This window comes from Lepidochelys olivacea (assembly GCF_965140295.1).
Source record: "Lepidochelys olivacea isolate rLepOli2 genome assembly, chromosome: 10".
In the NCBI taxonomy this organism is placed as follows: Eukaryota; Metazoa; Chordata; order Testudines; family Cheloniidae; genus Lepidochelys; species Lepidochelys olivacea.
The window spans coordinates 65286959-65314630 of NC_140420.1; the positions used below are offsets into that span (position 1 = coordinate 65286959).

The 27672-nt window shown below is 40.3% G+C and overlaps 1 protein-coding gene across 2 annotated transcripts in view; it reads right to left on the minus strand.

The window, feature by feature from the left end:
• CEP152 (centrosomal protein 152) overlaps nt 1–27672 on the minus strand; it is a gene marked incomplete at its 5' end in the record, with an annotated part of 51070 nt that overhangs the window by 20984 nt on the left and 2414 nt on the right. Inside the window, 12 exons of one of the 2 annotated variants that reach the window (XM_084640583.1) lie at nt 98–305; nt 1174–1337; nt 2520–2611; nt 7234–7381; nt 8551–8751; nt 13738–13877; nt 15712–15852; nt 17099–17267; nt 18905–19249; nt 19471–19537; nt 19832–19932; nt 27098–27233. In XM_084640583.1, the coding sequence (XP_084496709.1) occupies nt 98–305; nt 1174–1337; nt 2520–2611; nt 7234–7381; nt 8551–8751; nt 13738–13877; nt 15712–15852; nt 17099–17267; nt 18905–19249; nt 19471–19537; nt 19832–19932; nt 27098–27187 (1866 nt within the window). Of the gene's footprint in view, nt 1–97; nt 306–1173; nt 1338–2519; nt 2612–7233; nt 7382–8550; nt 8752–13737; nt 13878–15711; nt 15853–17098; nt 17268–18904; nt 19250–19470; nt 19538–19831; nt 19933–21717; nt 21826–27097; nt 27234–27672 lie in introns of those variants that run through there. The other variant, XM_084640582.1, reaches the window with a different exon arrangement.

A 27672-nucleotide genomic window follows, 5' to 3' on the forward strand; every position in this document is an offset into this window, starting at 1 on the left:
TCACTTATAGGTTTTGCTTGGTTTACTTTAAATCCAGTGAATTTTTGCCTTGTTCTATTAAGTCCAAATGCTCAGTGGTATATTTAAACGAACAAACCTCATTCTCGTTTGCGGTTTTATCTGTTTTCAACAGCTGCTTGAGTTCTTCTGTTGTCCTCTGACAGTCTTTAAGATCATTTTGTAACTGAGAAATCTGATTTCTTTTCATTTTGTTACTGCCCAATAAACGTTCCATTTCAGTTTTCAACTCTAGGATGAGCTCATCTTTAGAAAATTCTTTCTCCAAATCTCTATTCTGCACAGTACTGTTAAAGAAAATATAGGCAGTCCAATTTTGTTAAAACCTGTAGACATAGCTTAGAATAAAACAAGCAGCAACTCTCCTTCACTTTACTAAATCTACCAAAAATAGAACAGTTAAAAGAACTGTAAGAAGACCGCTCACCATGAGCGAGTACCTCAAGCAATGCTAGAAATTATGTTGCTTTGTTATTATGTTACCTGGAAAGGACTTCAATTATACATTTAATGTATTATTATAAATATCTTTCAGCAACTTGCCTATGCAACTGATTAGAAAACAAGTAGCTGAGTTTCCAGGATTAAGACGTCATTTCCTAAAACTGCTTCACCCCTGCGCAAATTGAGCTATTGTGAGCTATAACTAGCGATTAGTTGGTTAAAATATTATTTTAAACCAGTAAATAAGCAGTGCCATTTTGAGTGTCCAAGTGCATTTGTACATATTTCTGTAGGCTGTTCTTGAAGACCAAGCGTTTCAACAGGTAAGGAATGGTTGTCTTTTATCTGCAATAATACACTATGCTCAGTGTACAGATTTATCATCCAAATATTTTCATGTACTCTTAATATTCATACAACAGAGTCTGCAGACCACTTCTGTAGGCCAATATTAGAAAGATAGATCTGTAGGTCAGCTTGTTTCATTCAAACTGAACAGAAGGTGGGCGCTGTTTCCCACGTTAGAATAATCTATGGTAATTTATTAAATATGCTGAGACGACCAAAGAATTCTGCGTTTGTTAGAAGTACTCTGCTGCTAATTTACTGAGTTTTTTAAAAAATACTACATATAATAATTTTGTACAGACTGCATCTTCTACTGTAGACTGATCTGATGCATCATTTGCTAGAATGATATTCACCCAATACCTGCGAAATCTTGTTTTTTTCCAGTTGATTTTTTTAATACCCAAATCCACATAAGAATCAGTCATGTCCACATGAAGTTCTCCACTTGCGTCATTCAGAAACACCCCAAGCTTGGCAGCAGATTCGTACAAAGCAATTTCTTCCTTTAGTTCTGTTAGCTCTTCCTAAAAAAGGCAAAATAGTAGTATTATAGACAGTAGGTCAACTAAGTCAAAACAAACCAGGAAATCAAGCCTTTTAGGCCCAACAAGAATTTCCCCAGATAAGTCACTAAAAGTAAAACAAATTTCTTAAGTTACTAAACTAATTTCTGTATTTATGGACCATACATATTTGAACCACCAAGCATTGCTTTAATTCTAGAAACACACAGTTTGTTTTGCTAATACCAGTTATTACTCACTTATGTGATAGCCTCTCTATTATACTATAAGTTACATTAAAAACCAAGTGGGGAATATTTCTTACACTCTCACTATATGTCCAGTAAATACAGAGTTCTTAGTATTACAGCTAGCATTCAGGTAAGGATGGTTTCAGACTCTTACGTCCTTACCTCTTCTTTTTCTTCTCCCAATTATCATCATGATGGGGATCTCTCTGTAAAGGGGAGTGCAGTTTAGCTGCAGTAGCAGCTAGAGCAGCGAGAAGATTCATAGTTTCAAAGATGGCAGGATTTTACACGTTAAATATCTGAACTACAATGAGAACATGGACTTCCAGATATAATTGGTAGAGGGATTCTCCCCCTTCGCTCATGATAATAATTCTTGCTCATGAAGATAAACTTCAGAACCATATTATACTTCCAATAGTCATAGAATCATAGAATATCAGGGTTGGAAGGGACCTCAGGAGGTCATCTAGTCCAACCCCCTGCTCAAAGCAGGACCAATCCCCAATTTTTGCCCCAGATCCCTAAATGGCCCCCTCAAGGATTGAACTCACAACCCTGGGTTTAGCAGGCCAATGCTCAAACCACTGAGCTATCCCTCCCTACTTATCCAATTAAATTAGATTTTTCCTCCTCCCTCTGGAAACAGGATTTGAATTTTAAATACTATACTTTCCATTCTTCTCCCACTAGCACACTAGTTAAACACATTACGTAAAGTTTGGCCTGCTGAGACACATGTATCCCTGTGTTTTAATGAGCAAGCCTGGCATGGAATATTCACTGTGACTCTGGAGAACCATTCTCCCTTCAGGAATGGGGTACCAACTGATTCTTTCAAACGGGATGCCATGCCAGGGCCATGTCCATAAAGTGCTTCAGCCTAGCAGATGCTTACCCTTTATGTCCCCTCCCTTTTCTAACAAAATATTTTTTCATAAAATATATTAACCTGCAAAGTCTTGTTCATGTTGTTGCTTATCAGCTGTGCAGACTGGGCTTGCTGCAGTTGTAATCGTAACTGATTTGTCTCCTGTATTGAGCCTGTAGAGAAAGAGAACCTTACTGTAAGGAAGATTACTACTAAAAATTCAACATTAAAAGTAAATATATTGACTATGGCAGTAGCCCTTACTCCATTTACTATGCTCATGAACTCCACTATTTTAAAATACAAGTTATAAAGATGGAAAAAAGTTTTTTTGGATACTTGGAAAAGAAGGTTATTACAGTTCTTAGATTTAAACAGCAGCTTGTTCCAGGCTCAGAAATCCTTATTTCTTCAGGGTTTTTTTTGGTTTGTTTGTTTTTTTAAACTGGTAGTTTTAAAATAAAAGTGAGGAGGAATAAGACATGTCAAATGTTTCCTTTTTGCTCCTGGTTTGTTACAAGAAAAGCAAATTGTGTGACTATACCAAAAAAAAAGCAGGAACAAGGCTACCTTGGAAAAGAGGTCGAAAAAATTCAAAAATAAAGACTAATTTTATAAAGTTGCTAATTTCATATTACTTTTAAGGGCATTCCACAGTATTCTATCACTCTTTGGCTGGCTGACTGCATTCCATTTAATACTGCCCGTTACATTCATAATTACTTATTGCTTTATTATAGAGAATTAACAAAAAGATTTTCCCCCTCCATTTGGACTTTCTACCATCTCCTCAAGATGGCTTCTTGTACATACGTACATCAGAATTCTCATTTTCAGTAGGTTCTTAAAATGGGATCCACAGGAAAAGGAGAGGCATGTATCTAATAGTATATTATTTTACTTAAAAAAAAAACAATTAAATAAAGGTTTCAGAGTAGCAGCCATGTTAGTCTGTATTCGCAAAAAGAAAAGGAGGACTTGTGGCACCTTAGAGACTAACCAATTTATTAGAGCATAAGCTTTCGTGAGCTACAGCTCACTTCATCGGATGCATTCAGTGGAAAATACGGTAGGGAGACATATACACAGAGAACATGAAACAATGGGTGTTACCATACACACTCAAACCAGAGTGATCACTTAAGGTGAGCTATTACCAGCAGGAGAGTGGGAGGGGGGAGGAGGGGAAGGGGGAACCTTTTGTAGTGATAATCAAGGTGGGCCATTTCCAGCAGTTGACAAGAACCTCTGAGGAACAGAGGGGGGTGGGGGATAAACATGGGGAAATAGTTTTACTTTGTGTAATGACCCATCCAGTCCCAGTCTCTATTCAAGCCTAAGTTAATTGTATCCAGTTTGCAAATTAATTCCAATTCAGCAGTCTTTCCTTGGAGTCTGTTTTTGAAGGTTTTTTGTTGAAGTATTGCCACTTTTAGGTCTGTAATCGAGTGACCAGAGAGATTGAAGTGTTCTCCAACTGGTTTTTGAATGTTAACATACTAACCCACAGAGAGCTTCCTACCAAGATTACAAAAAAGAAGGATTCTGGGTGGACTCCTCCTGAAGGTCAAAACAACAGACTGGACTTCTACATAGAGTGCTTCCGCCGACGTGCATGGACTGAAATTGTGGAAAAGCAGCATCACTTGCACCATAACCTCAGCCATGCAGAACACAATGCCATCCACAGCCTCAGAAACAACTCTGACATCATAATCAAAAAGGCTGATAAAGGAGGTGCTGTCATCATCATGAATAGGTCAGAATATGAACAAGCGGCTGGTAGACAGCTCTCCAACACCACTTTCTACAAGCCATTACCCTCTGATCCCACTGAGGGTTACCAAAATAAACTACAGCATTTGCTCAAGAAACTTCCTGAAAAAGCACAAGAACAAATCCACAGACACACCCCTGGAACCCCGACCTGGGGAATTCTATGTGCATAAACCTGGAAATCCTGGCTGCCCCATCATCTCAGGCATTGGCACCCTGACAGCAGGATTGTCTGGCTATGTAGACTCCCTCCTCAGACCCTACACTACCAGCACTCCCAGCTATCTTCGAGACACCACTGACTTCCTAAGGAAACTACAATCCATCAGTGATCTTCCTGAAAACACCATCCTGGCCACTACGGATGTAGAAGCCCTCTACACCAACATTCCACACAAAGATAGACTACAAGCCGTCAGGAACAGTATCCCCGATAATGTCACAGCAAACCTGGTGGCTGAACTTTGTGACTTTGTCCTCACCAATAACTATTTCACATTTGGGGACAATGTATACCTTCAAATCAGTTGCACTGCTATGGGTACTGCCCACAGTATGCCAACATTTTTATGGCTGACTTAGAACAACGCTTCCTCAGCTCTTGTCCCCTAATGCCCCTACTCGCGCTACACTGATGACATCTTCATCATCTGGACCCATGGAAAAGAAGCCCTTGAGGAATTCCACCAGGATTTCAACAATTTCCATTCCACCATCAACCTCAGCCCTCTACACCTACAGTCCACACAAGAGATCCACTTCCTGGACACTACAGTGCTAAAAAGCGATGGTCACATAAACACCACCCTATACCGGAAACCTACTGACCACTATGCCTACCTACATGCCTCCAGCTTTCATCCAGACAACACCACACGATCCACTGTCTACAGCCAAGCTCTACGATACAACCGCATTTGCTCCAACCCCTCAGACAGAGACAAACACCTACAAGATCTCTATCAAGCACTCTTACAACTACAATACCCACCCGCTGAAGTGAAGAAACAGATTGACAGAGCCAGAAGAGTACCCAGAAGTCACCTACTACAGGACAGGCCCAACAAAGAAAATAACAGAACGCCACTAGCCATCACCTTCAGCCCCCAACTAAAACCTCTCCAACGCATCATCAAGGATCTACAACCTATCCTGAAGGATGACCCATCACTCTCACAGATCTTGGGAGACAGGCCAGTCCTTGCTTATAGACAGCTCCCCAACCTGAAGCAAATACTCACCAACAACCACACGCCACACAACAGAACCACTAACCCAGGAACCTATCCTTGCAACAAAGCCTGTTGCCAACTGTGTCCACATATCTATTCAGGGGACACCATCATAGGGCCTAATCACACCAGCCACACTGTCAGAGGCTCGTTCACCTGCACATCTACCAATGTGATGTGCGCCAGCAATGCCCCTCTGCCATGTACATTGGTCAAACTGGACAGTCTCTACGTAGAAGAATAAATGGACACAAATCAGACGTCCAGAATTATAACATTCAAAAACCAGTTGGAGAACACTTCAATCTCTCTGGTCACTCGATTACAGACCTAAAAGTGGCAATACTTCAACAAAAAAACTTCAAAAACAGACTCCAAGGAGAGACTGCTGAATTGGAATTTATTTGCAAACTGGATACAATTAACTTAGGCTTAAATAGAGACTGGGACTGGATGAGTCGTTACACAAAGTAAAACTATTTCCCCATGTTTATCCCCCACCCCCCACTGTTCCTCAGAGGTTCTTGTCAACTGCTGGAAATGGCCCACCTTGATTATCACTACAAAAGGTTCCCCCTTCCCCTCCTCCCCCCTCCCACTCTCCTGCTGGTAATAGCTCACCTTAAGTGATCACTCTGGTTCGAGTGTGTATGGTAGCACCCATTGTTTCATGTCCTCCATGTATATAAATCTCCCCACTGTATTTTCCACTGAATGCATCCAATGAAGTGAGCTGTAGCTCACGAAAGCTTATGCTCAAATAAATTTGTTAGTCTCTAAGGTGCCATAAGTACTCTTTTTGCAATTAAATAAATTCATTATGAGAATGCTGGTCAAAAGATGGAGAAGTTCAAGGCTATCTACAAATCACAATTTGCAACTTGCAATAGTGCAAGCTTCCTAATATGTCTGGTGAATGCTCCTCAATGTGGCTCTTAAGGGACTGCCTGGAACTGAAAAGTTGTTTTGTTTTTCCTTTAGTTTCAAATCCTTAACTCTTCTATGGAGATAGCATTCAATGGTACTCCTTTTGGCAAACTACAACAGGGGTATGTTGACACCAGTCCAGTAAGAACTAAACTAAGGTTGTTTGCACATAAACTGGCATTGTTTTGGGATTAGTTTATGTTGTGTTTGCTTAATTAGTTTAGTTAAACCAGTGCAAGTCTGTGGGCAGGCACTCTTATTTTGGTTTAAGAGAGGCTTATTTTGACTTAGAGTCATTCACACATTTTTAGTTTGAAATAAACAGTATTAAACCCAAAATAAACCACTCAAACCAAAACCTGCACACAAACTTACAGAGATTTAATGAAGCCCGTTTGAAAACACATCTAGCTAAACCACTGAAAGTTTGTGTGTAGACAAGGTCTGAAACCACCAGCCACCAATGAAATACTCATGGCTTTGAGTCATTATTTATCTGGGCCAAGTGACAACACTATTTCATCACTAATCTCCTAAACCATCCAGTGCCCTGAGGCACAGTTTTTAAGAAACTGGACACAGCCATATTGCTAAAGTTAGTGGTTTATCAATAGTCAACTGTAGAGTAGTACAGGGGACAAGTTTTACACATTCATGCTACGTATCTTGCACTAGAAGTTGTTTGTCCTAACATGTCACTTCAAATCTAGAATCATTTAATGAATTTCAAATATATGGTTAACTTATTTCTTCCCCAAAAGTCTAACACGTTTATTAATCACACTGCATCTGTTATTCAATTCCATCCGTATTGGAAATTGTTTCTGCCATAGCAGATAAGGTGTATGGACGAGACTAACCTGTTTGCAGTAAGTTTGCACACTGCTTTTGGCTTTCTTCTAGGCTCCTCGTCAGTCGATTGATTATCTCTGTTTTTTCTAGTTTGCTTTCTTCAAGCATTCTTTCGAGTTGCTTCACATGTTCCCTTAGATTACAGCAAAGATCTTTCTAATGAGAGATTTTTCAAGTTACAAATCCATCACTCTCACAGGCAGTAGTCTAAATAGTCATCCAGTAAAATTTAAAATACAATTAAATTAAGCATATATCAGAGGTATTGAGATCATACGGATCGTGGTTTTCTCTACTGTTTTTATGAACTAAGGAAAGTATGATCTAAATGTTTTTAAGCTACAAAAATCTACCAGAATCTTTTAGAAAGGTATCATTCAAGTCATTAAGTGCGAAACATCAGCCTCATATCACAACCTAAACAGTGTCTTGACTGGAAAAAAAGTTTGCCTTACCAAGAAACCTACTTTGATGTAAATGTTAAGACAAGTAGTTTTTACCTCATCTAGCTACATCAAGGTAAGCCCCAGACAGGGATCATAAGGTTGACCTCAACTAGCTACACTGAGGTAAAAACTACAGCATCTTGTTTCTGCTAAAAATTTTACACTGAAATAGCGATCTTGATGTAAAAAATACGCCTTTTTATTTTGCAGTGAAGACAAAGCCTTAGCAGCAGAATGCTTGTTGGAGGAAAGAATGGTGACACTAATGTATGCCTTCCAGTTCACAATCAGTTAATCCTCAAAACACTCCAATTGAAGTATGTTTTTCAGTATTATTTTTACAATTTAATTTTGTTTCCCACCTGCAAAAGAGTTTAAGCGAAGGAAAACAGTCAGTTCCTGATTTCCTGGGGCGTGCTCAGACCACACCTCAGTTTAAAAATTATACATCAATAAGAGCCAATTCCTTAAAAGTGTAACAATGCGAAGAGTTGATTAAGGTGTGATCCTATCTTGTGTTATAACTAAAAGAAATTAGAGAAGTCTGAGGTGTTACTTGTAGCAATGATAGCTTAAATATTCTCATGTAGAAGTATTGGGTGCTTTTTTTGTTAAGTATCTAACTAAATCACACTTAAATGGCTTTGTGGACATGCATGGCAATGTTTATAAACATATCATATATCGTGTTTGTTTCAAAATGTTGTGACTTTTGTGTCTACTTCTCTCTGTTCTGTTACCATCTTCTGGAAGATGGGATTGAGATTTACAGGCCATTTGGAAGAATGGTTTCAGAAGGGACTGGATAGGGAAAAGAGTGCAGCTCTACAGTTTTCTATGACTTAGGCAAATATTCAGTGTTCTAAATTCCATCCTAACCTGCTCCTGCAGTGCAGAGTTTGTAGCTTCAAGTTTCTGTTCTAATGACAATACTTGCTCTTCATACTTCTGCTTCAGGGCTGCAACTATGGTCTCATGCTGTTCTCTGGCTCGCTGAAGAGAGTCAGAACGCCGAAGCTCTAACAGCTGCTGCTGCATGCTTTCCATGGCTAACTCTGCCACTTTGGATTGCTTGAATAGCTGCAAAAAAACATGATATAGAATACTTGAGTTCAATTACAAAAAAGCTTTGAACATATAAAGGCTTCAAGAGAAGTGACTGCACAGTTAAGAATGTCCAAAGTTAAAAATACGTTTTCATCGCTTCATAAACTCCAAGACCAGAACAGACTACTGTGATAATCTATTCTGACCTCCTGTGTAACTTCCCCAAAACAGTTCCTAGAGCATATATTTTAGAAAAATAGCCAATCTTGATTTAAAAACTGCCAGTGATGGAGACTCCACCATGACACTTGGTAAACTGTTGCAATTGTTCATTACCCTTATTGTAAAAAAGGTACACCTTATTTCCAGTCTGAACTGGTCTAGTTTCTACTTCCGGTCATTGGATTGTGTTCTACTTTTCCTCATTTAGACTGAAGAGCCTACTATCAAACCATTGTTCCCCATGAAGGTACTTATTAGATGGTAACCAAGTTAACCCTTAACCCTCTTTTTGTTAAACTAAATAGAGTGAACATTTTGAGTCTATCACAGGGGTCATCAACCTTTCAGAAGAGATGTGCCAAGTCTTCATTTATTCACTTTAATTTAAGGTTTCGCGTGGCAGTAATACATTTTAATGTTTTTTAGACGGTCTCTCTCTCTAAGTCTATATATTATATAACTAAACTATTGTCGTATGTAAAGTAAAACAAGATTTTCAAAATGTTTAAGAAGCTTCATTTAAAATTAAATTAAAATGCTGATCTTACGCCACCAGCCCGCTCAGCCCACTGCCAGCTTGGGGTTCCGTTCACCTAGGCCGGCAGCAGGCCGAGCGGGGCCCCCGACTGGGACCCTGGCTGGCAAGGGGCTGGTAGCCAGAACCCCAGACCAGCAACAGGCTGAGCGGGGCTGGTGGCCAGGACCCCAGACTGGCAGTGGGCTGAGCGGCTCAGCCCGCTGCCGGTCTGGGGTTCAGTCCTCCGGCTCCTGCCAGCCAGGGTCCCAGCTGCCGGCCCCGCTCAGCCCGCTGCCAGTCTGGGATCCTGGCTGTGCCACAGAGTGGGTACCTACCTTCTCCCTGGTTCTAGCCCATTCTCTTCCACTCTCTCTGCACTAAGCTGAGGGTGGGAGTGCACTGAGCACAGGGCTGGGGGTGAAGGAGCTGGCTGGGGGTTGGGGTGTATGGTCTGGCCAGGAGCTAGAATGAGGGAGGGGGCTCAGGGTTGGGGTGTGGAGTGCTTACCTGGGCAACTTCCATTTGGTGCGAGGGGTGCAGATGGGAATGGGGGGGTGCAGGAGCTCCTGTTTGGTGCTCAGGGTGGGGGTGCGAATGTGGGGGTGCAAGAGTTAGAGCTGGGGTCGTGGGAGGTACTGGAGTTAGAGCTGGGGTCAGGACAGAGGGCTGGGGGTGTGGGCTGGGGTCGTGGGGGTACTTCCAGCCCCTTGCCCAGAGCAGCTCATGGCAGGGGGCTGGAGGGGATATGCCCCGATTCCACCCCCTCTTCCCCAAGGCCCCGTCCCAACCTCTTCTCCACCTCCTCCCCGGAGCAGTGAGTGCACTGCGGCTCCGCTTCTCCCCCTCCGGCTCAAGGGCCATCAGCTGATCAGCGGCAGGGAAGGAGAGGGGGAGGGAGGAATGCAGCATGCTGGGGGAAGGGGGAGCTTGCCTGCTCTGCAGCAGCAGCTGGTGGGGGGGGGGGGCAGAGAAGAGCAGGCTGGGGCAGGCAGGATTTTTAACTGCATGCTGCTGCCTGCCGAGGTCCCGGCCTAGGTTTGGCAGCGGGCGGAGCGGGGCCGGTGGCTGGGACTCTGCAGGCAGCAGTGTGCCATTAAAATCTGGCTCACGTGCCGTCTTTGGTCCGCGTGCCATAGGTTGCCGACCCCTGGTGTATCAAGTATCACTCTACTTGAGTCTATCACTATGTTTTCTAATCCTTTAATCATTCTCGTGGCTCTTCTCTGAACCCTCTCCAATTGATCAGCAGCCTTCTTGAACTGTGGACACGAGAACTGGACACACTATTCCAGCAGCAGTTGTGCCAGCGCCAAACACAGAGGTAAAATTACCTCTCTACTCCTACCTGAGCAGATTATCCCAAAGCTTTTTTCAGATTCACTGTTTCCCAGGATAGAATCCCCCATCCCGAAAGTATGGCCTACATTCAGTCTTCCTACATCTATACAGTTACATTTAGCTGTATTAAAATGCATATTGTTTGCTTGCGCCCATCTTAACAAGTGATCCAGATTGCTCTGTTTCAGTGACCTGTCTTCTTTATTATTGGTTAGAATTGGGGGAGTGGTAAATTACATCCACCTTTAATGTGGGGAAACAAGTACTCTAACAGAATGGGTGCCCTGACGGAACTCTGCATTGTATAATTCAAAAGAAGCCAGTGCTAAAATATACTGCCGTTTAGTTAATAGGATATAATCAAGGTCCCAGCACTTTAGCCTTTGTCAGCAGAACTCGTACGGAGTCCCAGATACTTTAAAGATCCCTAGAGACTTTACAAGGGGAAGGTAAGTTGCAACCACTTTCTCCTGTGGGGGATGTAGGAAGAGCCCCCGAAGAGGCATGTGCACACACATCTGAGAATGTAACCACAAGAAGTTAAAGTCACTGATTTATCTTACAACACAAGTCAAAGTAAATACGATTCTTTTGAGTCAGCTGGGACTGCATCTTCTTCTAAGAGGAGATCAGCCCCACTGAAAATCTTGTGCGCGTGCACACACACACACACGTGTGCATTATAAACAGCTCTTGCCAACTCCATTTCCAACCAAAAGTATATGTTTGTTACTAAAAATGCAATATTGTAGGATCCATCCCTAACAGGATGAGTTAGCAGGAACCAACAGCAAGTTGGAGCACAAGTTTGTCTCCTTGGGTATGTTCTAATCAGTGGTTGGAGTACTCTGGCTGTTAGAAAGATCTCCATTTCTTAAATATTGTTTGCATATTATGCTTATATATCTTTTTGATAAAGAGTTTAGCAGGTGAGGAATTTTATGAAGAAACTTTAAAATTCTCCTAGGTTGTCACAATTACATATATTTTGTTATCTGTATAGCAGTCAAAGTACACTAGACAAGTGAGAACTATAAACCAAACATTTTATAAACTACCACCATTGCTTCTGCAATCCTTACACAAGCATAACTCCCATTGACTTTGTGAAGTCACATTCCAGATTCACAGTCATCCTGCCCTTTACACCAAGTATGTCAGAGCAATAGGGAAGCAATGCAACTATAAGAGCCCTCCAAAGGAATACCTCCAATGCAGGGGGCCTTCTGTATCCCTACACAAGAGCCCTCAACGAAGGGGGCTTTCTTGATTGTGCTCTGGGAAGAAGGGGACTTTCCAACAGCAGAAAAGGACCAGGAAAGTCCTGTTCCCTGTTTATTTCCTGGTTGCCGCAAGGCTGGGGGAAGATAGGGTACCTCTGAAGGCTGTCCTAACTGTATTGTGGGATCAACCGCCCCAGCAGCTTTAGTATTATGGGGGACTTAGGGTGCAAGCCATCTCATCTCCATCCCTTAGCCAGGCTCTGCATGGTACAGTGATGACATATCCATTTAGCCAATCAGTTTTGCCTTGTGTAGGATTTGACCACTTATGTTTAAGCAAATCCCTCCACCAAAAAGGAGTAAATTGGAAGCCAACTTCAAGCTTTCAAGTGACTTGTCAATGACTTATTTGGTCTAGAAGTATCTGAACAGTTCACTTTCTTAAGGGATAGGAGCATCAGGGAAAACTCCTGTCCTTTTAGAAAGCTTGGGCTACATTCCACTTAAGTTGCTTCTACCCACCATCCACCAAAACTGAACTAAAATAAATGACTTTAGTTTAGGAGTAGATTGTTACACTCTTGTTCCTGGATTGGATGACACGAAATAAGTGGAGGAAAAGGAAACTAGCATCATATGATACGTAAGAAAGTTGCTATACTTCCTAAAACCATTCTTTAGTCACTTTTGGCGTTGAGAAGTTGTGAAATCCACAGGCTTTGCGTATGTTCTATCAGGTAGTAGACATATGCCACACACAAAAAATAAAATAAATCTCACTGGATTATCTGTAAACTTTTTTATGATCCAAATCACAGCAATGTTCCTCCCACTTCAATAGCTGGGAGGCACTTAAAGACCATTACAATCTGGTTAATGATATCCAAGTGTATCACAACCAGTACAAAATTCAGAATTTCCAATGTATTTACCTTTGGGAAAGTAAAAACATCCTGTTTTGAGTCATGGAGACAGAGCAGTAACAGAGAAGGCCTTGTAAAGCACCCAGAGAGGTATGCCAGAGGGGAAAAACACAAAAACAAACAAAGTGCTCTAATGAATCCTTATAAGAGCTGCTATTGACATTTTTTTTTAAAAGGTTCTGATAAATCAAAATAGTTTTTTCATTGAGGTCTGACTCCCATCAGCTAATGTGACTCATTTAAGACCAAGAATATTGGTGATCTGAAAACAAGATGTTAATATTTTTTTCATTATAGAAGCTTCATCTTGAACATGCAGCAGTTAAAGACTAACACTCATCTTAGCCACGGCAACATATATACACATATATAAAAATAAATAGGCAGGGTTCGCAGATAGGAGGACTTTGGATATTCGAAGTAAATGATGCATCACCAGAAGAACCAAGACATCTGAGAAACTATGGATTTTATACTTCCAGATTGCAATTACAAAACTACAGAATAAATAACTCTGTAAATTAGTGAGGTCATATTTAACTTTCTGACTAGGGCCTTTGTGTCAACAGTTGATAAGAGTGGGGAAATTTTGCTAATTCCAGTCTGGATAATAGATTATAATCTATAATTTTTACACTAGAAGTTCCAACTCATTAGTCATATACTCTGGGTCTTAAATAATCCTGCCAGCATGTCCATAAGAATATATTAAATCTTTGTTAAACTTAAGATTCACTTTTGCATCGTAAGTACAACTACAGAAATTTCCCACAGTTACAGATAACAGTTACAGTACCTGCTCCTCGTTGGCAGTAAGAGTTTGAATTTGGGTTTCAAGTGTTTTAATTTGACCTTCAAGATGTACCTCCCGTTCTTTTCCATTTTGATACAGTTTCTGGGATTCCTGGAGGCTGAGTGCCAAGCCATCTTTTTCATCTTACAAGAGAAATAAATATTTAAGCATCCTGGGAGCTATGAGAGGAGTTCTGCAACAAGCCTTTTTGGAGGAATTTTCATTTGGCACCTGGGTCTGGGAGTATAACACCTTAGTGGGCCTCCTCCCTCAACCTAATGGGTTGGAGGAAGCAGAGCAGACTCTCCAAGAGTACAGCCAGCAACAACCAGACCAGCAGAGGGACAGGGAGAGGCCCAGCCAGGACCCCCTGCACCCTCAACATCCTACAATAAAGAAACACCACTCTACTTGCACAAGCAACCAGCACCATTGCATGCGGCAGGGGATGGGATGGAGGAAACAAAACAGGACATCCCAGAAGATGAACAACAGTGACTTGCCAAGAGACAATCAAGGATGTCAGCAGACTGGTTTCTTTTTGAACTTTGGCCATTATTTTCTGTCTGCTGCTTGCTTTTTTTGCCCAACTTTCTTCCCACCCTTTCCCCCTCCCTACCCAAACTCCTCTCTTCCTTCTTTCCCTCCCACCTTGCTACAATTCCCTCTTACCTCACTCCTGCCCCACACAAAGAAATTAAGACAACAAAGTGTGTACCCATCATCACTGAACACTGTCTTGGTTGTGTCTCTGTCTCTTACCCTTCGTCCAATTTTTTATTTTTAGACTGTTTGGACTCTCTAGGGCAGGGACCACATTGTCCTGTATGCTTCTACAGTGTCTAGCATAGTGCAGCTCCAGATCCTGATGGAAGCCTTTGGGTAATACTGCATCCTTTCTCTCCAGGATGCTCACATTAGTTATCACCATGAAGTTTAAAGAATTTCACTCTAGGGCTATAAATATAAGTTTAAAAGTTAAATAAAAGAAAACCAAAGAGGTATTGTGTTAGGTCCCAATTTGGGAAAGCGCTTAAAGTTAAGAATGGTCCTGAACAGAACACTTTCCCGACTCAAGACCTTAATATAGTAATAATGGGCACAAGTAGTTCAGCAATCATTGCTCACTGCACCCAAGTTAACAGATCTCTTTGGAACCAGCGGGTGTATTAACAGATCTAGAGGAAGCACTTAGTTACTATCCACCTGAAAGTAAAGGTACTACAAAAGCAGCAATTTAGCAGGAAAGAGAGATGATTCTCTCTTCCTTTCTACACATACCCTTCCTTACCCCTCGCCCCCGGGCTCTACTATTATTAAAATGACGGGGGCTATTAAGTAGATCAATAATAAGCCAATATTTTAGAATTGGGATCCAGATTAGTGTTGTCTAATTTATTTAATAATCATAGAGATTAGACATGGTGGGTAATGTGTGTCAAACAGATGAAAAAGTACAGCAGTATTTTATTTGAATTTGGCTCTTGTTTACTGAATTTCTCTTTTTCTTTAGTCATCCATTTATTGGGTTTCTTGCACTTTCCTCTGAAATAGCTGGTATTGGCCACTGTCGGAGATCGCTGCTCTGATCTAATGTGGCCATTCCTATATTATTTTAAAAAGTACTAAAAAGAGTGAAAAAAGTTTCAGTGCAACTGTAAGCCTTCAGCTATACACAAGGGGCCAAGTCTCTGCAGCGAAACACCTGTTTTGAGTGAGTGCACAGGGGGTTTAAAATGCCAGCAAAATAGAATTCTTCAATTGTTTGGACCGCTGATAGTGTTTTTACACCCCCATTGTGTAAATGACGATAAAAGATGCAAAGAGGGTGGGGAATCAGGCTCAGATTCTGAACCCAAATCAAGTTTGCAAGTTTCCAAATCAATGTATGTTGGAGTGTGTTAAACAGAAATTGATGAGCACATTAGATCTCAGTACATTCTAGAAATTAAAGGTCCATATAAACTTTTGTTTTACCTTTGACCATTGCAAGCTGATGATTCAGATACCTAATCTGCTGTGCACTCTTTTCCATCTTTTCAGTAAGTTCTTCCAGTTGTCTCTCTCTTGCTTTATTAAGAACCTGAAGTTGAAGAATCTGCATATTGTCCGCAGAATCTGTCGAAGTTTAAAAATATAACTAACTTTCTAACAAGCTAGCTTCTGAAGAGTGCATAACATTCTTAGAGTACAATTAACTAGTCTGAAATAGATTATAAGGTCTTTGGGGCAAAAACCATCTACCTTCTGAACAGTGCCAAATTCATTGTTGGTGCACAAGATGTAACTCCAAAACAGAGAAAAATTATACAACTTGCTTACTAAATAAAGTGCACCAGCTCACAGTCCCACCATTAGGCCTGAATTACAATGTCAGCTAAAACTCCACACAACTGTCACCAACTAACGGAGTGTTAACATTAGTGTACTTACCGTAAATTCTCAGAGTTCCATTCCTAGTCATCTAGAGACTTTTGACATTTCTCCACTAAGCCTACAGATTTGATATTATAAACATTTATTGGACAAGGCGGCGAACCATTCAAGGCCGTCTTGTAAGCAGCAGGGTGACTCCGAACAGATGCTGAGCACCATTAGGCCACATCTACACTACGAGTGCTACAGCTGCATAGCTACAGTACTGTAGCTATGCTGCTGTATCCCCATAGCGTAGACACAGACTACAATGATGAAAGGGGTTTTTCCCCATCACTGTAGGAACACCACCTTCCCCAGCAACAGTAACTAGGTAAACTGAAGCATTCTTCCGTTGACCTACTTGTGTCTGCACTGGGGATTAGGTCAGCATAGCCACAGTACTTAGGGGTGTGGATTTTTCACATCCTTGAGCAGGATGTCAACCTAAGTTTCAAGTACAGATCAGGCCTTAGCTCCTTCCAATGCAATCAGTAGTACAAGAGCCATCAGCAAAATAAAAGAATTCAGCCTTTACTCAGGCAAAATCCTACTGGCCTACAGAAAGGAAAGGAGTACTTGTGGCACCTTAGAGACTAACCAATTTATTTGAGCATGAGCTTTCGTGAGCTACAGCTCACTTCATCGGATGCATACCGTGGAAACTGCAGCAGGGCCTACAGTGAATATTATGAAGCATTTAAAACTGAACATACTGATCAAAAGAAATGGTCTATTCTTATTTTCATTGTAATAGGAAGAAACTAGCACCACCTCAACGAGCTATCGCTTGATAAAAATTTAGAGGTTAGGACACATCCAAGGTATTGCTGTATTTTTCCTTTGTTTAACAAAGCCTAAGAAAAAATCCTGGCTCCACTGAACTCTTCAGAGGGACCAGGATTTCACCCCAGGACATTTATCAAAGCTTGAACTAGATAACACTTACTCTCCTCAGTACCCAAAAACTCCCGTTGCAGCTCTTCAAGCACTTCATTTCTTCTTGTTGCATCTTGGGTTATTGGGATTTTTTGCTGAATGGCATTTTGATATGGTTTATACGTCACTCTGTAAGATTCCACAGCTTGGCCGTTAGCAACTTCAGATGCACCAAATTGCTGTTGTGACAACAGATTAAAAGTAAGGACAACTGTTTTAAACCTACCCTCGTCTTGCACAGCAAAAGTATTTTCCCTTTGTGGATTTACAAGGTTTGGTATTTAAAAAAAAAAAAAAAAAAAAGAAGAAGTTGCAGAAGCTCATTTTTGAGACTCCAGTCCAGCAAAGCACTTAATATGTGTGTGTTGTCCCACTGAAATCAGGACTACACACATGCTTTAGTGCTTTGTTGAATGGGGCCTTATTGGCAAAGTTTACACAGTCAATATGAAAAACACATCTAGTACCACTTTTTGCTAATTATTCTAGAAATAAAACCAAACACTACATTTTTATGCTTGAAAGTTCAACTAGTTAACTCTGAGTTACTTTAATATGATAAACTGATTGCAGAAGCATATCATGTTGTAACAACTGGAGATAGAATCAAAGAAACGTAGATTGGAAGGGACCTCAAGAAACCATCTAGTCCGGGGGTTCCCAACGCAGTGCCCGCGGGCGCCATGACACACGCTGGGCCATTTTTATGCGTCCACAGGACACCCCGCCGCTGAAAAGCCGCCAAGAAGCATTGCCGTTTCTTGGCAACGACGCTTCTTGCCGCTGCTGCTTCCAAACGGCAGCATTTTGGCGGCGACGTGTCTGGCGCCCGCCACAGTCTTCTGGAAATAGCAATATGCTATTCCCACAAGGAAGGTTGAGGACCACTGATCTAGTCCATCCCACTGCACCGAGGCAGAACTAAGTATACCTAGACCACCTTGACACACATTTGTTTAATCTGTTTTTTAAAACCTCCAGTGATGAAGATTCAATAAGTAATGGAATAGGTTACCAAGGGAGGTTAACGATCCTTATAGTTAAAAACCACTCTAAAACCTATCCTCACAGTTAGAGAGTTTTTCCCCATATCCAACCTAAATCTCCCTTGCTACAGATTAAGTCCATTACATCTTGTCCTATCTTCAGTGGACATGGAGGATAATTAATCACTGTCCTCTTTATAACAGCCCTTAACATATTTGAAGACCTCTCTCTCACCAACAGAAGCTGGTCCAATAAAATATATTACCTCACCTACCTTGTGTCTCTAATATTCTGGGACTGACCCGGTTACAACTACACACTGTATACATCGCGCCCCCGCCCCCCCCCAGCCTTCTTTTCTGAAGACGAAACATAGGTCAGGTTTTCTAATCCTTTTACCATTTTTGTTGCTCTCCTCTGGACTCTCCCCAGTTTATCCACATCTTTTCCAAAGTATGCTAGCCAGAATTGGACATAGTACTCCAGCGGAGGCCTCATCAGTGCAGAGTAAAGCAGAACAATTACCTCCCATGTTTTAGATACAACTCTTCTGTTAATACCCCATAATATTAGCCTTTTTCACAACTGCATCACATTATTGGCTCATCTTCCATTTGTGATCCACTGTAACCCCCAGATTCTTTTCAGCAGTATTCCCCAGTTATTCCCCATTTTGTGTCTGTCCATTTGATTTTTTTCCTCTAAATGTAATACTTCGCACTAAATCCAGATCTTCTAAACTGAAAGCAGCTAAAATAATACTCTAGCATCAACACTTAAATCATTAAAATACACACAAGATAAAGAAATACATCAATATTTTAAATACCTTCAGATGTTCCTTCGGAGCATCTGGAAACTTTACTATTTTGTTTTGTTGGTTATTTAATTCCTGTGTATGACCATTTGTGTATGGCCTAAAATTTTCTGGGAGATGATATACATTGTTCTGTTGGCAACGACTTGGTGCTTTATACCCATCTCTGCCGAGATACACATCATCAGAATCCTCTTCACTCTGTCTATCAGAGTAGTTCTCTTTAATTTCGTAAATGCATCTTTCCTTGTCTGCATTGTGCTGGTCAGTCCAATTACTGGCATGTGTTTCACCATGATTATTTCCTTGGTCATACAGGAACTGTTCAGGATACAAATTCTGTCCCTGTTCATAGCCCTATGAACAGATTAGAGATTTGATATTCTTCCTTACCTGAACTGTTGTCTCCTGTTTTTCCTCTTTGATTACAAACTTGTCAGGGTAGGCAACGTGCATTACTATTTGTTTGTAAAGGACCATATAAATTAATATTGTACCCTATAAATTACTAGATCAAAAACAAGTTATTCTTAATGAGAAGACCCTATTATTGGGTCACAATTTTGTCGGGGACTTACACTTTGGGGATTAGCTATCAGCAGATGATCATTCCACCTGCCCTCATGCTCCCAGGGTTCATGTGCTCTATACAGAGAGAAAGAAAATATTCATGAAACATTAGTAACTATACTGTGTGTGTTTGTGTGTGTATATATAATTATGTCCATGTTCTCAGAAAGAGAACTAGATTAAACTATTTAGCATCTACTCCATCTATTGTGGAACCTAAGGCCTAATTAAAGTTGTGGTATATTCCCATTGTTCGTAAAAGTTAAGCTAATGTTGTTTGTACACCATCTACCCATAGATAGAGCTTCAGCTTCACTACACTTTCTTAACGCATGCAAAATGACTACCAAGAAAAATTAACTTTCTTACTGCTCTGCATCCTCTTGTATGCTACAATCAGAGTAATTAGAGAGCTGGTCTCCACTGTCATCCAGCATGTCATGGGGAAGGTCTGTTAATAGTTGTTGCAACTGAAATAAGACAAATAATACATGTTACCTATGCAAACATTAATACAGTACAATTTACTCATGCTTTTTTGAAAACGTATGCTTAAACTAAAAAAAAAGTCATACACATCTTAGAGACTGACGAAATAGCAAACACATGTGAAACACAATTTTCCCTCCATTGAGAAGACGCCAGTTACAACAGGGCTACCATGGCAACTCAGGGACACAGTTAAGTTAAGGATGCTTATTTGTTGGTGGAGTTACTACCCTAGTGATTTCTCTGGCAGGTACTTGCAGTAAATGACTTGTGCTGAAGAGTCATTGGATCGAGTGTCACAGAACAGAGCCTCTTTCTGGAGAGCTAACTTGCTGGAACCTCTTTCTCCATGCTAAGGTGCACTCCTTGGGTGCTGCTACCTCAGCAGGATTAGTTAGCTGATAATAGGGGAGGATTTAGCAGTCCTTCACTTGAAGCTATGAAGCATATAGAGTGGAGTGCTGATTACAGAGTGTTCCACCCAATGCTAGTATATACAGGAGATCAGAGTGCTGCAGTATTCAAAGATGTTCAAGTAGAACAGGGTAGTCAGGCCCTAACTGAGAAAATCCAACACGCTCAAAGAAAAAGAGAAAGTTGTGTTGCCCTTGCCCTAGTGGCAGCCCAAAAGGAGAATAAAAGTGGTGATGATTAATGTTTTCAGTTACTGTATATCAAGAATATACAATGAAATCAAAATTGCAACATGTAAATGTGTCACTTTCCCCACCTAATACGCAGTTTACCAGAGTACACTCAGCCTCAGAGCCTCTATTTCACAAGACAGATTTCAAGGTGAGCTGACTGCTGGTGAAAAACCATAAGATAGATGGAAGACTTGTCGACGTATTCAGCCAGGGAGGAAACTAGTACAACAACAAAAACGTCCTTCAAAATACTGGCCAGGAATTTTACTGGCAATAACTAATCTTGAAGGTCAAGTATACGATCTCCTCCACCGGGTAGAGGCTGCTGATAGAACAGTGGCGGGCTAGGTATACAATCTATCTGGGGAAAATACCTGTGTATAAATTGTACATACTGGCACATAAGGTGAACTTTAGGAAAAAGAGATTTATCCTCATTTCTGGGGAAAACATCTCTTATGAGAGTCAAAAAGGGTTATTCCTGTGTGTTTACAAGAGCATCGCTGACATGGGCCCAAGAGTTGCAGTTGCTTGTCAAAGGCAGTTATTGCTCCCCAGACTACAGCTGGAAGGTGCAGTAGCCAGAGTATGCCATGCATGTTGTTTATTCACAAGTCAAGGCTATTTTATTTAGAAAGTTGACTGTTTAGTTTAGGGCATGGGGAGGTTATAATTTATTCTATATGTAAATAGACACCAGTCAAACCAAGAATGACTGTCAGCTAAAAAATCAGAATAGTACTTATATTGTGTTTTACACTTCCAAAGTACTGTACAAACATTAACTAAGCCTCTCAACTCTCCCCTGAGGAAGGAGTTGTTTATACTGCTGCAGTCAGTGCAATAACTGAAATAATATAGTATAAAAAGACGGCACTCCTCTAAACAGTATGTCTTTTAAAAAAAATATTCTGAGATCTCATTTGGCATGTTATTTAGCTTCAACAAGCTAAATCACCTCAAAGTTTTTAGGAGAAAGGCACAAAAAGCATTTTAAAATATTCACTGCCATGTTATCTTCCCCAAAGCAGTCTACCCTGACTTTCCCATATTTAGTCATTCCCTTTGCCCACATAAATTAATTCTAAATAAATAAATAAAATAATCTTCTGTACTTACTTGGAGTAAGGAATCCTGTATAGAATGTACCTGTTCTTCCAAACCTTCAGAAAGGTTTCTGTATATAGCCATATATTGACCCTCAATTGGTAGATCTGGGCAGTACATTTTCTTTTTCTCAAAAGGATACTAGAAAGCTACATAATATATAATCAGTTATTGCATCTAGTGCCTGCACCCGAACTTTGTTCTTCTCTAAACTAGCAAAGTCTACACATACTTATTAATTAGAGCAGAAACATCAGCTTCTATACATGAAGTACCAAAAAAAAAAAAAAAAAAAAAAGAGAAGACACTATCTCAGAGTAGCAGTTGCTACTATGACAAAAGATAAAATTAGTATAACCTCCCCCCGCCCCCCAACAACAACATTTCAGATCAAACTCTCCCAAATTACTAAATCTCTGTTTTAAAAAAATCATTAACATACTCAGCTGCTTCCTAAAACTTCACATATACAAAGAGGAAGGCTGGAAGTGAGGGAAAACATCTTCCTAACACCACTACCTCATCACTTAAACCTTTGCTTGTTTCCAGACGTTCAACAATACTATGGACTAGTTATATGAATCAAACACCTTTTAGTCTTTCAATCTGAGAGACTACAATGTAAAATTATAAGTAATAATTCTGAAGCCTACAGCAAAATACCAAAGAAAAGGAAGAGAGAAGCCTTCTCTGCCTTCTGCAGAGTTCTCCTGTATTCAGATTGAAAGGACAAAACTTTTACTGCTCTTCAAAACCTTGCTGGACTTCAGATATTTCTCTAGCTTTATTGTTTCCAGCAGGAGATCAGAAATGGAAAGCAGCAACATTAAAAGTAGCAGGACTTTCCTTTTTCCTTAACTACAACTGGGAAGTACTACTACATCAGCAATTTTGCTGGCCTCACCTTGGGGTGGGGACTTGAAGTCCGGCAGAAGGAACTGAAGCGCAGTGAGCGTATGATCTAGTATACTGATAGCATGCAGCAGAAAGCTGAGCACCCATCAAGAGTTAGTACAATGAGGATCTCTGGTAACTCTTATAAATTAGAAAGTCATGGGACTCCAAGCAGGCTGAGGCCGTGTAGCATGGCAGTGGGAGCAGCAAGAGCAGTAATTTGATGTTAATAACGGACCTGCCTCAAGACAAAAATCAGTCAAAGATAAAGATGACTTTATAGAGCAAAAGAAAGCAGGTAAAAATAGAAAGGTTGTTTGTCTCCTTGTGAGCCTGGTTCCAATAAGACTGGGACTCTTCGTGACAAAAATGACTGCCCAAAGTTTTGAGAGTCTACCCTTGTTTGCTGCACTGAAAAAGAGAACAGCTGCCTTTTTCCATTTTACCTACCACATATGCTAGACAGAGCATGTGACTTAACAAGATACTTAGGGCGGTAAGTAATCTTAGCAGGGCAGGGAGGTATATTTTTTGCTAGAAGTATTGTTTTTTTAAGCTTACTCCACAAAAAAAACTCGTTAAAAAAAGGTGTCAGGACACGATTTATGCCCAGTTATGAGAAGTGCCATGTCTTTGTGTCCCCTTGCCCCACCACACCCTTTTTTTGATGGGGGAGAGGACCACCATACTCAGTAAACACCTAAGGTAGAAGAAAATCACATTCCACATGCAATAAAGTCACAGAAAATAATACTAATTACCTTTAAAAAGTCCTGTTTTCCCAAACCTAGAATAAGCAAAGCCATTCACGGGGATGGGAAGACCCTCACTTATAACTATGTCTGAAGAAATGGGCAATTACTTTGGTTTGGTAAATTTACAAGTTTTCTCGTTGACGTGTTCTCTAATGCACAAGGAAAGAGAACTGGGCTTATAAAACAAATGTTATGGCATTAAATAACTAGATTAAACAGATGTCAAAGCATCATAAGTAATACTTAACACCTAGTGGGAAATGAAGGAAATAATTCTGGAGCATCTGGAGTTAAAACAGAAAGGAATCAATAAACTATGCTTATCTTTTCAGGCCTATAAAAGACTGGGTCCCATTGCTCCAACAGCCTCTTCTCCCAGCTCCAGTAGAGGAGCTGCTCACCAGCAAGTGGTGGAAGAAACTTTTGGGTTAGTGTGACCTCACACTAACAAAGACATTTCAACAGCCTAGATCAGAGGCTACATCACCACAATCACCCTTCCCTGTCAATATCTACAGCAGCAGAAAGCTCTTAGGATGCAAACACCAAACACAAGAAGAAAACAGCCCTAAATAGCCTCAATACAAGGAAAAGATCATCTACCAGCAGCTCTTCTGTACACTATTCATGAAGAAGGCTTTGCCAACTCTACCCCTTCCCACAATCACAACACTAATGCAGCATCCTGGAGAATCCTACACACACCTGCCACACTCTAACAACAGTATTGATAGATTACCACAACCAAAATACAACTCCTCCCACCCCCCAATATCACCTTCAACCCAATCCTGCTCCTTCCCAATGCAAGTTTTATCTAGAAGAAACATCCACAAGAAGTGCAAGCAGTGTCTCATTGGATACTACAGCCAATCCAGAGCAATTGCACATGTATATGCACACAGATAAGATCAATTCCAGAACTTAAGTTCCTCTTAACCAATACAAGACCACATCACATTTATGATCTCATCACCTGTGAACACCCTAACTGGATATGATTTACCAGAATATGGTTGCCTAACACTATGGGCCCAATGGTAGCTCCCCTCATTTCTTCAGGCTAAATGAGTACATCACAGATTCTAGTGTACTAAAATGAATAAGTAGCCATTCTATTCCAAACTGGCCTCAGATACAAGAGTCTAATCAGAGTCTTTCAAATGCGCCTAGTTACATTTGCAGTTTTGGAGATAAGACCAATGTGGGTATCTTGCTAACATATAAGTCTTTAACCAGAAGAGGTTTCTTCAGAGAGCTGACTGAAATGCTGTCTAACCGTACTAAAGTTCCCAAGACTCAGTCAAGGAGGTCTACAACATCTCACTGCTAACACCTCTAACACAATGGCCCCAAACCAGCTCTCTCTGTCTCAGATGATTTCCAGCTTACACACAGCCATTCATACCACAAACCTGACCTTATATACAGTTCCAGTCCAATAGGTGTTTCCAGTCCTAGACAGATCACCATATCACACACGTAAAGATCATAACTGTCCCCAGTTTCAGGAAAGAAGCAGTAACCAGTCACCTTCCAAAAGCTCATGAGTACAGAGAAATTCCAGATTAAAGAACGCTCCACTCAGCAAAGTGGCCAAGTAATAAAACTTGTAGCGAGACACTACAAATACTCTGACCTCTGCCTTCAACCCTCTGGTACCAAAGCACCCTCTTGCCACATAGAGATCTGCAGTTCTAAGGCAAACGCAGCAAGTAGTAACAAAAATTAAGAGTCAGTGGAAGCAAACATAAGCTGACACAAAAAGAATGACACACAAGGAGTTCTTTCAGGTAATATACCTTAGCCATAGTATACAAGAGCATACATCATAATAGAGATCTCTTTAAAAAAGATCACCCTCCACTGAAGTATATGGAACATTAATTGCTTTGTTGATCTCAGAATGTCTTCTCTCAGTTCAGGAGCACAGCATCTCTCACTGTGAAGAGCTATCACTATTGTTATCCAAGGAGAGTGGCATAGAAGCTACCGCTACAAAGAGAAGCAAAATAATTTTTGTATATCAAGAGGTCATTAATTGTTTCCAAGTCTATTCTTTATTATCAACGTTTACATAAAGCATAGAACATTTCACCATGGGACAAATACTGCCTCAATGTCTGCAGGTGCAAGAAGTTCCCCCACACCACAAACAAGTGTGACCAACACTCTCAGACGCCGTCCCTTCTCATTAAAGGATAAAGATGAACTTTGAGAATAGTTCAACTATAACAACTGCTGTCATAAATTCTCTTCTCACAACCCAACCACACACACACACACACAAAATCAATCAATCTTTAAATGGCACATTTCACAATTCTCCTAGAACAACTGACCTTGGGAAGTCAAGAAACATGCCTTCAGCTAGAACAAGAGCCTACCCCACCCCCCCAAAAATAAAATAAAATAAAATAAAAGGAACTAAAAACCCATCAGCTGTTTCTAGTGAGATCATAAGAGACACAAAAGTAAACTCAAGCAAATTGTGATGTCACCATAACCTTATCTCCCTTGACAACATTAAACGTGATTTTAAAAGTAGCTGGTGATGCTTCCAGAAAAAATAGAAAGTAACTTTTAACTAAGACAGTAAAATTTAAATTCCCTAAATGAACGTTTGGCTAGGATACTGAAATTAGTGCTCCTAATTCTTGTGAAAAGTGTTGCGGTAATCATAGTATTATTACAGAAATGTTGCAACTGTAAAGGTCAGTCTGTGCTAGGGAACTTTGGCATTTACTATAAAAGGTCATTAATGTCCACACACAAGTGCTTGTAATACCTCATAAGGTATCACAAGAGCCCATCTTGTCTTTAGATAGCAGAGTGGACCCCAAAAGGGAGTGGATGGCACAGCAAGAGACCCGCACAGGGATCAGAGAATATTCCCTGATTCTCTAGACGCCGTATGCAAGCTATATTGCTATTGTCTGTGCTGTGTGTGCATGGGCAATGAGATTTCTAGACATTTATACTGTACTTCTCTCTGTGGGACCCAAGTCCTAAACTTCCACCAGTTCAAGATCTGCCTTTTTTTTTTTTAATCCTGGTAGCAAAGATTTGCTTAATATTTTTTATATTTAATATAAATCATTTTAATAGATAAGACATTTACAACTTAGGTTGTCAATTTCAAATTTAATTTTTATTTTTTTTAAATATAAACCTGTATTTAAATTTAAAAACAGTCTGATGATTTTGATTGAAAAATAAAAATAAAAAATAAATCAGTTTTTAGCCACCTTGAAAGCATCCAGCATAATCAGACAAGGGAGCACCTCAACTACAAAATGAAAATATTAAAACATATTTTGTGTCACACAATCAAGCTGGTGCCCAGAGTAGAAAATATTCCCTCAACTCCAACCAAAACTTTAGCCTCTTAAGTAAGTAATCCTAACCAGGGGAGAGGTTGCTGAGAAATAACCACAGTTCTCAGGTGATGGAGGCCTTTAGCTTTGTCTCATCATGTATTGAAGGTGTGCAGTTCTCACAAATACTGCACTCTGTTATGAGCTTCCTTCTTTAAAAAGTAGGCTCTCATCTCTTCTTGAGATTTGGCGTAATTCTTTTAAAAACAACATACTGCAGTATTGAATGCTGTGCTCTCATGAGAGCCTTGGGAATTAAAAAATTCAAATTTATAATCCTTCAGAATAATTACAACTGTGGATAAAAGAAATGAAAAGGAAAGAGTTAAACAAGCCTTCAGATTTATGCCATTTCTTTGCTTTTACCTCTTGCTCCCTTGCATAGTCCTCCTGGTCATATTCATCTTCTTCTTCATGTTGAGTTTGCAGAGCTCCACTGTCAAAGTCAAGTGACATTGTTTTCTAACAAGGTAAAGTTTTTGCTGTCCAACTTGTTTAAAACCTATCACAGGAGAAAGAAAAAGTTACATATAAGCAACAACAAAAATCAAGTGGACATGCAACACAATGTTTACTTCAGAACAAATACTGCAACTATCAGTGCATTAACTTGATCTTCCACTGTAGCATCTCAATGTATTAGCAAGTTTTTTTAATTTCTAAGAATTCTGTGTTTTAGCAATTAAAACATTTAATAAACAACATTTAGATGTTAAAGTGTTTAACCGTTAATCATTACATGAACATTAAAACAAACAGTTTACTTAAAATAAATTATGTTCTGAAGTATTTCAAAACTTTGGGCCTCTAGGGAGTTAGTATATATTCACTCAGTATAAGTAGATATTAGTATTGTATTAGTCCTGCGGTTTTGGGTTTGTTTGTTTTATAGTTCATGTAACTGATATAAAAAATGCTGGAAGTGTGCTACTGCCAGAGCA